Source organism: Morone saxatilis, unplaced genomic scaffold, assembly GCF_004916995.1.
Source record: "Morone saxatilis isolate NCDOM2014 unplaced genomic scaffold, NCSU_SB_2.0 Contig19, whole genome shotgun sequence".
NCBI classification, from domain to species: Eukaryota; Metazoa; Chordata; class Actinopteri; family Moronidae; genus Morone; species Morone saxatilis.
Genome location: NW_023339751.1, coordinates 9,949,039 through 9,963,307, shown reverse-complemented (window position 1 = coordinate 9,963,307; position 14,269 = coordinate 9,949,039). Strand labels below are relative to the sequence as shown.

At 42.4% G+C, this 14,269-nt stretch overlaps 1 protein-coding gene and 1 non-coding gene across 2 annotated transcripts; both read left to right on the top strand.

Annotated features, from left to right (window-relative positions):
* Window positions 1–3,264: 3,264 nt before the first annotated feature.
* Window positions 3,265–13,894, top strand: pprc1 (PPARG related coactivator 1). The gene is made up of 14 exons (XM_035663644.1): window positions 3,265–3,446; window positions 5,775–5,870; window positions 6,007–6,156; window positions 6,346–6,426; window positions 6,513–8,613; window positions 9,196–9,249; window positions 10,236–10,296; window positions 10,564–10,631; window positions 10,883–11,585; window positions 11,687–11,890; window positions 12,006–12,084; window positions 12,189–12,310; window positions 12,634–12,785; window positions 13,427–13,894. Exons 1-14 carry the CDS (start codon window positions 3,366–3,368, stop codon window positions 13,525–13,527), a joined length of 4,053 nt encoding a protein of 1,350 aa, XP_035519537.1. The 5' UTR covers window positions 3,265–3,365; the 3' UTR covers window positions 13,528–13,894.
* On the top strand, window positions 12,417–12,555 carry LOC118329895. The gene has a single exon (XR_004796806.1). It is a non-coding gene; the product is annotated as a small nucleolar RNA SNORA50 (small nucleolar RNA).
* Window positions 13,895–14,269: the final 375 nt, after the last annotated feature.

Genomic DNA, 14,269 nt, shown 5'->3' with positions numbered 1-14,269 from the left:
CTTTATTATTAAGTAGTGTAACTCCTACACCATAAATGTTATATGTTGTGGCACAGAACTGGAATGGGCTTGTTCTTCATAGGACATTCATGTTCTTCAAAAGAAATGCAGCAAGGGACAAAATTGATCAGTGAGACTCATAATTGTTGCCTGAGGGATTCCTGGATTGATTCCAGAAAATATGCAGCGCACAGACACAACACTAGACTGCAGTGAGTCTGTAACCTGGTGTTGTTTTGACACTGCTCAGCAACAAAGGCGCTTTTTTAAAAATTACCATAACGCGTGAACGAGTTTACTGAAGGAGCCCTGCAAGCGAGGAAGCTGTTGGAGAATATAGACAGATTTTAAAACTTAACAAACACAGCGGGAGCACTTTTATTCGTCGCACAGCCGAGAATAAATGGCATATGTAAAATAGGAACACTGACAAATTGGTAACCCACAAAGGAAGACCACAGTGTGTGTGTGTGGTTGTGGCTGGGCTCACCTCTAATCCATTTCTGCCTGTGGGACACGGGGAATTGCCTGTGGCTGTTCTGTGCCACACAGTACCAATTCTACTGACGAACACATCACCCCCACTTTTGTATTTGACCCAATTTAATCCCCCATCTCTGTGTTTCACAGCCTGTCTTCTTGTTCACTCATCATACCTTTCCTTCATGTGTTACACCCAGTAACAAAAAGGCATCCATCAACGTCCTTTATTTAATTTTCCTCCCCAGCTCTGAGGGAAAACTATTTTTCTTCTCAGTGTGATGTTTGGTTAGTCCCCGTTTTCATTGTGGTATTCCCTTGTGCAAATTTAACTTTGAATGTGGCCTACTCTAAAGGGTATGTGTTATACTATTAGGTCTAAAACTAGATTTAAAAAAAAAAAGCTTAACTCAAGGTCCACTTACTAGTTTTTTCCACATCTCAGTCTTCATCAGCTGATGCCATTTGTTCAGTATGGGATCAGATGATAACAGATGGATGTATACAGGGATATAGGTAGATTGTGAGCTCTGTCTCAAAATGGCCTCCCTGATCTTTCTTCAGCTGTCCACTGACTCCTGGAAAACTGTTGAGAGAATGTTGAGAATGTTGTATCAGTTTTCAGGGCAAGCTGTGCAACAAGGTAAAATAAGTCAGCATCAAGTAGGTAAGTAGAATATTAAGTAGAGTCTATATGAGTCTTGCTGAACAGTGCCACATGTGACACTTACAGGATAACGGTAAATGCTAAAAGTCAGCAACCTACTAACATTGGCTACTATAAACGACGGGTCATATCAGATCACGTGGGCTTGCAGCATGAGAACTCATATTAAATTGTAAAAAAGTGCCTTTTACTTATTTTTAATCCAACCTTCATTCATAAGAGCCCTCCAGTCCCGAAGAGCCCTCCTCATTCCTTGTTTACATGGTCATTGAAAGTACAAGCAATTAAATCTGGGCAGCAGAAATACCAGACAGACAGAAAAGAACCAAGAAACTATAGTACATGCACAGCCAATTAACTTTTTCTAAAGAAACATTACCAAACTCTCTATAAACTTTGTATTTCTGCTTTGAACTTTTGGTCTCTATCTTAGAAACCTTTCAGTCCTTTATGCTGCTTTCGTGCTCCTTGCATTTGTTTCTCACAGAATTTTGCACAGTACAAGAATTTCTGGCACTGTAAGATGGTGTGTACTCCTGTCCTTGCTCCTAAAGAATAAAGCTCCAATAAACTGTTTCCAATCCTGAATTTCCATCATTACTTTAATAAGACATGACAACATATGCAGTGCAACTCAAAGCACCTCATTAGACCAGTTCCTCTCTAAAACAACGTATTCTTGTCTCCATTACTAACAATTAATTAGATTAATGTCTCTAAAGGTAGGTAGGTATATTTGAATTCTAAACCATGTGATCTTTAAGCTCTAAAGTAGAGAAATTATCCATAACATTCATGTTTGTGTGTTGCTGTTGTTGTTGTAGTGTGCTGCATGTTTTCCATAGAGTGTGTCCCTTCTAGTGTTACCAGATTCCTGGAAGAGTTATGAGCACGATGTTGTGTTGTTGTCTGGGATTGAATGGCATCGTAAGGTGACTCTGACAGATCTGCCGCTTCGTGTGTAAATATGGCAGACAAAACATCAGAAACTAGTTTCACTATCACGAAGTCAACACCGCAAACTGCTGCCTCAAAAGTGATCATAGAGGGAATATATAAATAAAGTCTCAACAAAAAGTGAGCATATGAAGTGAGGAGTATTGCATTTGTTGTTTCTCTTTTTCTGGTCACTTACTGTATCATGGCAATTTTGGAATAATTCAATTTTATCTTACAATGTTAAATGGTGCTATAGAGGGATCTCTGCAGATGAGAGATTAATTGCACAGTTTGTATATGACTTAAGATAAGATAAGATAGACTTTATTGATCCCACACTGGTGAAATTCACACGTTCAAGATAAAACACAGCAGATAATACAAAAACAAATACACATTAAATAACAAAATAAAATAGAAACATAAACTAATACCTCCATTATAAGGCTACAAGTAACAATTGTTCTCATAATCAATGAATCTACTGATTATTGATTTATTGCCCAGTTAATACTCATCACAAGTTCCTAGAGTCCATTTGATGTCTTCAACTTATTTGCACCTATTTATCTTTTTTATATTTTCTACCTCAGTACTTTATTCTATTGTTGTATTTTATTGTATTTAAATGTACCTGGCTGCTATGACGATCTAAATTTCCCGTCGGGGATTAATAAAGTCTATCTATCTATCTATCTATCTATCTATCTATCACAATCAAAACAGCTGAAAACAGAGAAAAGCAGCAAAACCTCACATTTATGAAGCTGGAACAAGCAAACATTGTGTTGCTTAATAAAAGTCCTAATTAATTCAGTTATCAAACTTTTTTTTACAAACTTTATTTTCTGTCCATCAACTTCAAATCACTTTTTTTTCCCCCTCCACTTTCTATCTACTGTGACTAACCTACCTGCCATGTGTTGTTTCTGCCAATGTTAAACCACTATGGCTAAAATAAAATGACTATTAAGTAACTCCAATAAGTTATGCACTGTGTATCTGTGTATCTGTGTCCTCTTCATCTCTGCAGCAGGCACCAAACAGCCAGCCACCAAAAGGCAGCAGAGAACTTCGTGTGTGTGTGTGTGTGTGTGTTTAAAACTACAGAAGCAACGTGGTCACGGTAACCCCTGACCCCCCCATCGCGGCGTCATTCTGCGTCATTTTGCCGGGAATGTCGGACCACGTGTCCGCCCTGCCGGCGTGCTTGTTCCTCCAATGAGCGATTCATTACTTTCAGTCCCAAACGAGTCGGCGCAGGGAGTATACTTGCAAGATGGCGGCGCGGTGGGGAGCAGGCGAGGAGACTTTAACTGCGTGCAATATGGAGATGTTTCCTCTGGACACACTGGACGAGGTACAGGACATGTTCTACTTTTTATCTCCCGGCATGTTGTCCCGCTGTTACTACATTTGTGTGTGTTTTTTTGGACGCAGGGCAAAGCTTGTGTTGTGTGTGTGCGAGAGGAAAAAGTGACACGTGGATGCAGCCGTAGTATGCACTAGTCCGAAACTTATTTAAAGAAATAAAACAAATACTGCATTGTTTTATGGCTTTTTTTTAACCAGGCAAGTGTGGTTGTGTGTTTATTAAATAATACATCAATGCTTTTTTTAAAATGAGCTGGTATTCGTTAGCGTTAATGCTAGCTGAGTGTAGCCATAGCCGGTCAGACAATATATTTATATAAAATATAAACAGCCACTTAAACAAGTGAAGTGACAGTTGTGTATATTTAATGGTTGTTGACCTGGCTTGTGTATAAGTCGTTTAATGGATGTTAGGGATTCGCGTTTAAGCTCCATCAGTCGGGCTTTATGTGCAAAAGTACCGTGTGTGTGTGTGTGTGTGTGTGTGTGCTGCTTCATTAACTGATTCATACACACGTGGTAACAAACACTGCAATGCTAGTCAGCTAGCTCCTCACAGCCAGGGGTTCCTGGTTAACGTGGTGGAGTTTTTTTTTACAGGCAACATGCCAGCACATTGCAGCAGTGTGTCATCAGGGATGGTGATGCACACAAAGATGAAGCCCCCTTTCTTCTTTTCTTTTTGAGTCTAAATAAACATATATTATAGTTGGACAGTGGTTTCAGTCAGTACAGTTGCAGACCTGTGTCAATATTAACTCTGACACAAGTAGCATACCGAGTATTCATTCATAACCGTGTGTGTGTCCACATGTGGTTTAGTCGTGGTGAATCACATGTTGGCTTCCTTCACGCATGCGCAGAAAGCACAATCAATCCCCCATACACACCCTTCCAAGGAGTTTAAAACTAAATACCCGTAGTTTTTTTTTTTGTTTTTTTTAACGCTTGTTGTAATTAAAGTAAATAAACATGTGTTTTTTAAATGTTGCCTATCTGTTGGTAATATAAACACATCAGACAGGAGCAGAGATTTGGGCCCTGGTCGGGTTTGTTGTAGTGCAACACGTGGGCTGGGTAGCCTCCCTTTTGGACGGGGTGAGGCAAGGATCAAACATGTCTGCCCTCTGTGTGTGCATGTGTAGACAGAAACACGTGGGTCACTGTGAGATACTACTGCCTTTTTAGACGACAGTGTCTAATGTTAGCAGTAGTTTGCTCATAAAAGGGAATCTGTGTGCTGGATTTAATGTAGTTATGCATATGAGTCACTTTTGATCTTAAACATTTCAACAGTTGATTGAATTACAGAATTTATCAAACTTGTTAAAGAAAAGTATTTCAGACTTAACAATGTTTATTGGATTTTGTCTTCTTTGTGCTATTGGATAGTTATTTAACTTAATGTTTGTCAGTTATATGTGAAGTTATGCTTTAGTTTGATAGTTTAAGTGTGAATTGGAGTCCTGTGTGTCAGGGAGGTGCTTGCTCCAATGTTCTTGTATATTTCAGATTATAGGAAAATGCCTCTGCTATTTTGTTTTCCAATTCTTCAAGCTGGAACTAAAAACACGTGCCCTGTGTTGCCCCCTGGGGTTTCCTTTTCTGACTCTCATTTTCGAATGCCTGACTTGAGTTCAGGCTTCCTCCCAGCTCCAACCACTAAATAAATAAGATGTATTGAACTATTTTGCTGTTTAAACTTTTACACAGACTAGACTTTTTAAAATAACATTGTCCGTTAAATTATTTGGTCGGTTTGGAACAGGAAGTTAACTTTCCTTAAACATATTTACCTTGTACAACACTGGTTTTATAAAAGAATTGGCAGAGTGCTTTTTAAAGAAAGGAAATAAAACAAAAGCAGGAAGGTCCAGTTTAATGAAAATGCACCCCAGTGGTCATTATATGATACAACAAGGATGGCTACCTTCTGGAACAGATCTTGAACTCCCAGAACCCAAATTTACCTCACATCTACAAACCTTTTAAAAAATAAAACAGAGACTTTACAGTTTTTAATAAACTAAGGTTGCTGCCACGACACAATAACATGTCAAGCTTCTAAATATTACATAGTATAGATTTAAGTGAGCTGTTTAAAATGTTAAAATAACAGACATAAATGGTTTTGTTTGAATTTGGGGAGTGCTGATAGTGTTATCAGTAACTGTTTGTCTTCATCCACTTTGTACTGTAGTAATCAAATGTTAGTCGGCACAATTATGTACTTGTGCATTAACCATATTTTTGGCTTTGTCAGTTTTGGTTGTGTTTGTGCCAAATAAATCTAAATTGCATTTTTATTTTCTAGGATGCTGTTCTGAGCCCCGGAGAAACTCTGGAGGCCCTTCAAAGCTGCTTAGACCCCTCCATCCTTTCTATCTTTGAGGACACGCCAACAATAGAGGCAAGGCTAATTAAACATGGTTGAACTTACCTATTACAGTAACCTAAGAGTTCTACGACGTGTAAGCTTTGTACAGTATGTATTTATACTCCCCCCGTTGTGGATGCTTTGACCTAATTTCCATGTGTTTATGTAGACTAAAGGACTAGATGAGGAAAGCGAAGCCACGCTGCTCACCGCCCTGACAGAGATCCTTGACAACGTTGATGATGAGAACCTGTCTCCGTTCGACACACTGCCTGACTCAGACCTGCTGTCAGGTCAGAAGGGCAGGGAACACTCTCCGGTTAGTGCCCAGCTGTCATACATAATTCTCAAAGTGGCTCCTAGTTACCTGACGACAGAGAGTGAAAGGGGGTTGGAAGGTCAACCCGCTGACCTCTGTCGTTCTAAACATACTTCTCGCTCATTATGTCTGTAAATGTGAAAAAAGGTATTAATGTGATTCTGCTTTTGTTTATCTTTCTCTCTCTAGCTCAGGAGATTGCTGTGTCTGTCCCGTTCCCCTCCAGAGAAAGATGCACTATGTAGCACAAGATCTTTATCAACTGGAAAGGTAGGTTTCCCCACTCATAAGCAATGTATATAAACATCACAGATTTTGATACTTATCTGGATATTTGTCTCCTTGTCTGTGCCCAGAGCCTCCCCAGGAAACAAGCAGACTCTCTCCAGAGGAGTGATGGTGAGGAAGAGGAAGATGGCTCCCTGACTCTAAGCCCGGTGCGGAACGATTTATCCCCTGAATGTGACTTGCTGGACTGGGAAGGTCTGACCCTCCCCCTTCCTGTAACCTTTGAGCAGGAGGGTGAAGATGGTGTTTCGTTTAGCCTGGGGGACTTGGTCAGGCATATGCACCCATACTGTATGGCCATCTGTGTGGAGAATGAAGAGGGGGAACAGATGTTGCCCGAAGGAGGAATCTTACTTGAAGTTGTGGACCAGGGAGAAAATGGAGAGCCCATCCTGGCCATCCCAGACATGGATCTCCCGGTCTCTCTGCCACATGAAGAGCAGTCTTCAGAAAATGAGCAAAGAGTTTCAGATGAAGCTGAAGACGGTGCGTCTGACAGTTCGGAGCTTTTGATCGTTGATGATGAAGATGTAACTGTCAGCGAGGCTCCGGTGAAAGCTGCTGCCCCTGTGACACCAGACCAGTGTTCAAATATGAAAGACGAGATGATCATTAAGAGACAGAAGGATGATATTAAAGAGAAAAGCCCCTCCCGCAGAAAAAAGAAAAAAAAATGCAAGGAACAGTGCCAACCTGAACCTGTGGAGGGAAGGGTCCTGAGGAGTGGCACAGTAAGAAACACGGCACAGGAATCGACCAAAAAGCCCGAAAAAAGGTCAGTCAAAGAGGAGAAGAAACATAAACTCCCAAAGGTTCCTCTTGCCTCAGCTCCATCTTCTTCCTCTGTAAAACCTAAGAAACTAAACCCATGCCAAACTGAAACACAAACAGAAATCACCACTACAACGCTACTGCCTGAAACAAATGTACAAGTTGCCACATCGGTGTCACCGAGACAGGAGACGTCTCAGTTAAATGCAAAACCCGAGAAGAGTCAGCCTAGCTGTTCGCCCACGGGAGTGATCTCCCAACAGCCCGATCAAATGCCTAAACAGCCTGCCCAGGCCCCTGAGAAGCTGGAAGACTCATCAGCAGCTCCCTCTGCTGTCCTCCCCCCGGTGTCTACAGAAAACCCTGCAGCTGCTGCAAGTCCCATAACACCCCAGATGACACCATCTGTTAGTGAGGCCCTCCCTCCTGTGGCCCCTGCAGTCTTGGAGCCAAAGCCCAAATCACTCAGTCTAGCCGAGTACCGGCGTCTCCGACAGCAGAAAAAGCCAGCTCCGGTGGAAAAACAAGACAGCGACAACAGCACCAAGTGGCCCAGCCTTCCGGAGCTTCCCAAAGAGCTTCTCCCTATTCCCTGCCTTCCTGACCCCAGCCCCAAGGATCCTCGGCGCCCCACCCCCCAGGCAGCGAAGAAGGAATTGGAGGAGATCAAACCTGCCTGGCAGCCAAGGGGACCATGTGCACCACCCACCCCCGAGGCACTGTTGGTGAAACCGGCCTACATGGTGGCCTCATCCAGCAAGGCTTCGGCTGCTACACCTGTTCCTAAACCCCAGCAAACACCCGAACCTTCAAAACCATCTTTCCCCCAAAACCCCTCAGCTCCTGCCCCTGATTCAGTGAAGAATATCCCCACACATCAGAACACCACCGCTCAACCTGCAGTGCCTCAGAGCTCTGGTTCCCCAACTTCTTTCAAACCTGACACGTCGTCACCAGTTGGGAAATGTTCTCCTGCCCTTTCAGGGGGAAAGGGTGAAGTCGATAAGATGCCCCAATCTCTGCCTGTATCTCCTAAGTCTGTAGAGCTCACTAAAACTTACTTACCTAAAACCACTACAGATGTCATCAAACCCACCGCTGCTACTGTGTCTGCTACAAGTGCCCCCCAGAAGATCACCGTTGTTTTCCAGAAGGTGCCTGAGGTCACTGCTCCTACCTTGTTAGATAACGCCATCACACCTGATAGCAAGTCCTCCAAGTCCACAACCAGTGGTACCCAGTCCTGTTCTTCTCCCGCTACACATCCCTCAGACTCCCAGATTGTAAAGGTGAAACCTGTTGTGCTTGAAATGAAAGAGAAACCCACTACAGCACTGAAACCCCAAAGGGCAAAGAGCCCCACACAGGAACTGATCGAGGCCTTCACAACTGAGATAGGTAAGCCTAAAGTTGATTGCATATTTTATTTGATAAAATGTTTTGTTCATGAAGAGGCTGGTGGTAACGAGCATTTTATTTCTGTGAATGTTCTTTTTGATTGAAGCCATGTGATGTTTTCTTGTGAACAAATCCACATTTAAGCAATTGAATAAGTGACACACTAGCAACTGGTATTTATCTACAAAGCCCTTTTCAGAAAATGTCCTTGTGTCTGCTCCTCTGCAACTCCAGCCTGTACTTAATCTGCTCTACTGATGGGCTGATGTGCAGGAATAATTTAGGAAAGGCTGTGTCTGTTGTTAATGCAGTAAAATAATGTGCAGTGTCACTGTAAAAATTAAGACTCTCTATAAACACTTGTTTGTAATCATAGTACAGCTGTCTGTCATCCCATTAATTGAGCCCATATTCTGTTTATTTATTACTGTACTCTTGGTTTATTTCAGTGTAACAGAAGCCAAACATTTCTGTATAAGATCACGTATGCTCAGCCATCATACCCTGTATAATGGTTAAATAATTCTATTATGGGCTTTGTGTTACAATCTAGTGCATAAAATTATGATTTGTGTATTTCAGGTATTGAAGCTGCTGATCTGACGAGCTTGCTGGAGCAGTTTGAAGAAACACAAGGTAATCAATAATGGCAGACTTTATTTTTCACTGTATCCATTCTGCCCATTGTAAACAGTTTTTATCATACTTAATTTCTGGCATGATGAGTGTACTGGCCAATTAGCTTACTGGGTCACATACTGTATCAAGCTAAATGTCGTATCAGTTTTCCTGGTTTCGTAATGGCAGGAAGTAGCGTACAACTTTGCAGCACTATCTTGGTCAGCGGTAGTGGTTTAGTGGGTAGAAGGACATTGATTAAAATACTTCAAAGGACAGCAAGTGCCTACTTAATGAGCGCCATGAATCAAAACAAATGCACTCCTGTTATATGCTGCTGGCCATCAGTGAAGGTAAATGATCATTCACTTACATTTTATAGGAGTGCCACCTCTGAGTTCATAGTCCAACAAAAGTGACCTACACAACAAAGATTATCAGGCTGTTCATATGAACCTGAAGCTTATCTGATCCTCAGTCGTGTGTTTAACATCAAAGATTGCAGGAGACTTCTGACATTGTCAAAATGGCAGTTTTATTTTTCTACTGAAACCGTCCCCTTTAAAAGATGGGTGATGTGTGGGGGGGCAGAGAAGCCGCTTTGTGCTCTTGTCTGCCCAGCTGCTGGAATTTTGCCCTGTCCGCAAATCCATTTAACTCTCGCCCTGCTGTCTTTGTTTGGGCGGATGTACATGCCCCAACCCTAACAAGTGGCTAGACTCTGTATGTGCTATTACTCATGTCAGTGGACTTATTGAAGGTTATTGAACCATTATACTGTCTGTACCATGACTAATGTAGCTGCTGACCATTTTGGAGAATCCCCATGGAAAATATACTGTGTACTAATATTAGGGGCTCAGAACAAACCATACACTGCATTTACACCTGACACCTACAGTTGTACAGCACTTTTATCTACACCATTTTTCATTTCTTTTTGGGAGGTTGTTAAATGATTCCCTTTGCTGATGCGCTTATTTCCTTGTTCCTTTTCCCTTCAGCCAAAGAGGAGCAATGTGTGCCGGAGGTCTCTGGTAGAGCAGCAGCTGTAGGAAACTCTAGGTGAGTTACCCTACAGCCTCCAAGCTGCTCTGTGTGAATGCTGGAGTCACAGAGTTTTCCCTGAGTGATAGCTGTTTGCTGTGTGTGTTTGTTTGTGTGGAAGTGACACACCTTTTGCCAAGACCTACCGCAAACCATGGTTTTGTCTGGCCACACCAATGGCCTTCCCACGTCTGGTTTTGCTACACTCAAATCCAAAGGCAAACTGAGGGGGCAGCTCCACTATTTACGAGTGATATACTGACAGACTCTTGTTTCCCTTTGCAGTGTTGAGTTGGCTCCAGAGAAAACCATTGTGGAGCGTGTGAGAGCTAATGACCTCTCAAGTACTGCAGGTAATTCCGCATTTTGACTTTGGCTTCAAGATGAGTCCATTAAGCTAAATCATTTAAATAACTTGAAGAAAAAGTAAAATTTTTATCTTTTATAAAGTTGAAAATTTGAAGTGTTATCCTGTGCTCTGAATGCTTCAGTCATCAGATATGGCTGTCTGAAATGGCACATTATGATCAGAGATTGGCTACCTTGCAGCACAGATAGCTAACTGGGTGTAATTGTGGTGCACTTTGTTTTCGCTCTGCTTCAGCTCTGACTCCTCCAGCCACTCCTCCCCACCAAATGTGGAAACCCCTGGCCCCCGTGGCCCTGCTGGGGAAGAGCAAGGCCGCTGAGGCCTCCAAGTCGAGCCCCTCCAAGGTGATCCAGATAGATGCCCGGCCTCTGCCCTCAAGCAGGTCCCGCAGCAAACCCACTCTTGCTGCCGCCACGGTTGCCCCTGAAGTGGCATGCATGGACCATGACTATTGCCTCCCCAACAAAGGCACTGGAGAGGCAGGCAAGCGCTGGAATGTCAAACAGCAGTCTTTCATCACTATTAAACCCATCAAGCCCACTGCAACCACTACACAAACACCCCCAGCTGCCCCTGCAACAAACACTGCAGTTACAACCAAAACACAAGAACTTCCACTGAGAGAGCCCCTGGATCACAGAACTGGTGGGATGGAGAGAAGCTCTGTTCTGGAGACTCCCGATGCTTCGCCCGCTCGGCAGGAGACTTATGCCACTGCTGGAGAAGGGAGCCCCAGGAGAGGGCCTTTGGGGAGGTCCTACCGTCGACATGCTGCTTCTCGCACACCCAGCCCCAGATCTAGTCCCAAAGAGAGGCCTGGAGGAAGGTCTAGAAAAAGGAGATCCCATCGCTCTCCCAGCCCCATGTCCAGCGGTTCAGAGTCAGACTCCCATTCCTCTAGATCTCGGTCTAGATCACACTCTCCATCTAAGAAAAGGTTAGGCCTGCAGTCAAGATAGCTTCGGTTCATGCAGCATCCTGATTACCGTTTCATTTCCGTTATTCATCACTGCCACTCCCTCCTATTTTCCTCTCTAGGTATCGCCCCTGTCACTCAAGGAGTAGTTCCAGCTCCTCATCCCGTTCCTCATCCCGGTCCTCTCCCTCTGTGTCCCGCTCCCCTCCCAGGAGGAGGAGGTACTCTTATTCTTCCTCTCGTTCTGGCTCTTGGAGTTGCTCCAGGTCACGGTCTCGATCCCCTCAGAGACGACCACAGTGGAGTAGAAGCAGAAGATTGTACAGGTACGGTATATGAATCACGCATATCTGGGTGCCAGTCATGGGTTTTATAACTGTACTGTACTGTAGTTGACAATCAATGAAAAAATGATTAAAGATTTCCTCTTGTCTTCCTCAGTCCCTCATGTAGGCCCGACTATGGTTACAGCGTGAAGATGAATGAAAATGAGGTGAAGAGATGCAAGGAGAAAGCCATTGTAAGTTAATGTTTCACATTAACACAATGTGCGAAGGTCTCAAAGCAAAATAGTTGTAATATTGTTAACTGTGAATCATCTGACCAACTACTTTCTTGTCTCAGGAGGAGCGCCGGGTTGTTTACGTTGGTCGAATTCGGGGATCGATGACCCAAAAAGAACTTAAAGAGCGCTTCTCTTTATTTGGCGAGATTGAAGAATGCACCCTGCACTTTAGAGACCACGGGTGAGTACATACACGGCTAGTATTATACGTGCACTTCATTGTGTGGCTTTCTAATAGAGGATTACTCCACTGTTTACATTGTTTTTAAGGTTATGACATGAGGAAATTGCACTGTCTTTGAACCTTTTTGGTCTTGTCTGTGACCTCTTAGGCCAAGCTACAGTGCTAAAGCAAACTGAGGCTTGTTTATAACTGGGGCCTCCTGGCAACACCCCAGGTTGCTCTTTTAAAAGCAAGTCACAGCCAGACCTGTTATAGCTTTCACTAGTCCTGTGACAAACTCAAAATGAATACAGGCTGACGTTTTTGCTTATCCGTCACAGGGACAACTACGGGTTTGTGACTTATTACGACACCAAGGATGCTTTCACAGCCATCGAGAATGGAGGCAAACTGCGCAAGCCCGATGAGCTACCATTTGATCTCTGTTTTGGTGGAAGGAGACAGTTCTGCCAGACCAGCTATGCTGACCTAGGTACGCATAAATCAACAGTTACTGTAGCTCCTTCCCAGAGTGCTGTTGATCCATCCAAATAGTAATGATGTGGTTTGCAGAAGACTGCAGATATTGGCTGCAGTTCATCCTGATAGTGTGCTCACCACTAGCTAAAAACAACTGAGAGCCATTGTGCTTTGTGAACTCTAATAACTCTTGGCAAATCACATGGCAACTATTTGGAGGGATAGCATACTGTAGTTTTAATGTTTTAGTTATCAAAAGTATACATTAGGGATGCAAGTTATGTCCTCTGTATTGATTTTATGAATATGGAGGTCAATTAAGTTTTTGTTGATTCTGATTCTCGACATATTAAAATGTTTCCCTTTTTTGGACTTTTTCTGGCAATGTGACACCATTTTTAGGACAGAATCTAGTGTTTCTCACCCAAATTGTATTCCTTGAAGTGTGGAGATGGTTTTAAAACAGTTTACAAAATTTACACTTACTAAAAATAAAATAAATGAGGTCATAAAATAAAATCGTGGCTATAGCAGTGGTTTCAAGAGTCATCAGTTTTGTTTAAATGACCCTGATTGACCCACATTCATTATGTTCTGCTGTCCTTGTCCCTTTTGTATTTTGATGCAGTGCTAACTGTGTCTTTCTCTTTTCAGATTCAAATAGAGACTACGATCCATTGCCTGCAAAAGCCAAGTTTAATGCACTAGACTTTGACACTTTACTGAAGCAGGCCCAGCAGAATCTGAAGAGGTAACAGGAGGCCTGCAGCAGGAAGCAGCTGACACTTACCTCAGAGCCAATGGTTGGCTCCTCACCTGCAACACTGTCTTTACATTTTTAGTTGTTGCATTATTTTTGCATAATTTTATTTTGTTTGTTTTATTTTGTTTCTGCAAGCTAACACCTTCTATTGAAGTGAAGATTTGTAATGAAAGTAGTAAAAGAAAAAAAATGGAATAAGTAAAATAATTTTTTTAAAGTTTATTTAAATGTACAATCAAAATTGAATTGTATTGAGAGAAATAATTTTAAAAGGGGAAAGGTAAGTGGACTGGTGATCCCTAATTACAGGGAGAGGTTGTAATACATTTGAATGTACTACAAACCTAAATAAAAAGAGAACCTGAACTGTATTCTTTGTTTTTCATTCACTTGTCTGCATTGCTTTTTGACAGTTTCATTGCATTTTATAAACATAAAGGGATTTGTTAGAGAGCTTATAGCCTCTTTCACATAAGACAGTTGACATGACCTAAGAAAAAACATAATGTACATAAAAGAAATAATGGCTGAATTCAGTTCTGCTGCTTTGGTTTCAGGGCCTTGATATATTAGTGATTGTTCACACACTTTTTGTTCTGTCGTAGCACGAAAAGGCACAGGTGAAACCAATTAATGATTGTTTGGCTCCATTTAACTGTCTCAGGAAGCGGTGCCCTGGAAATGGCTCATCTGAAAGGAATGTTATTAATTACACCTGTGCTTTTCCTACTATG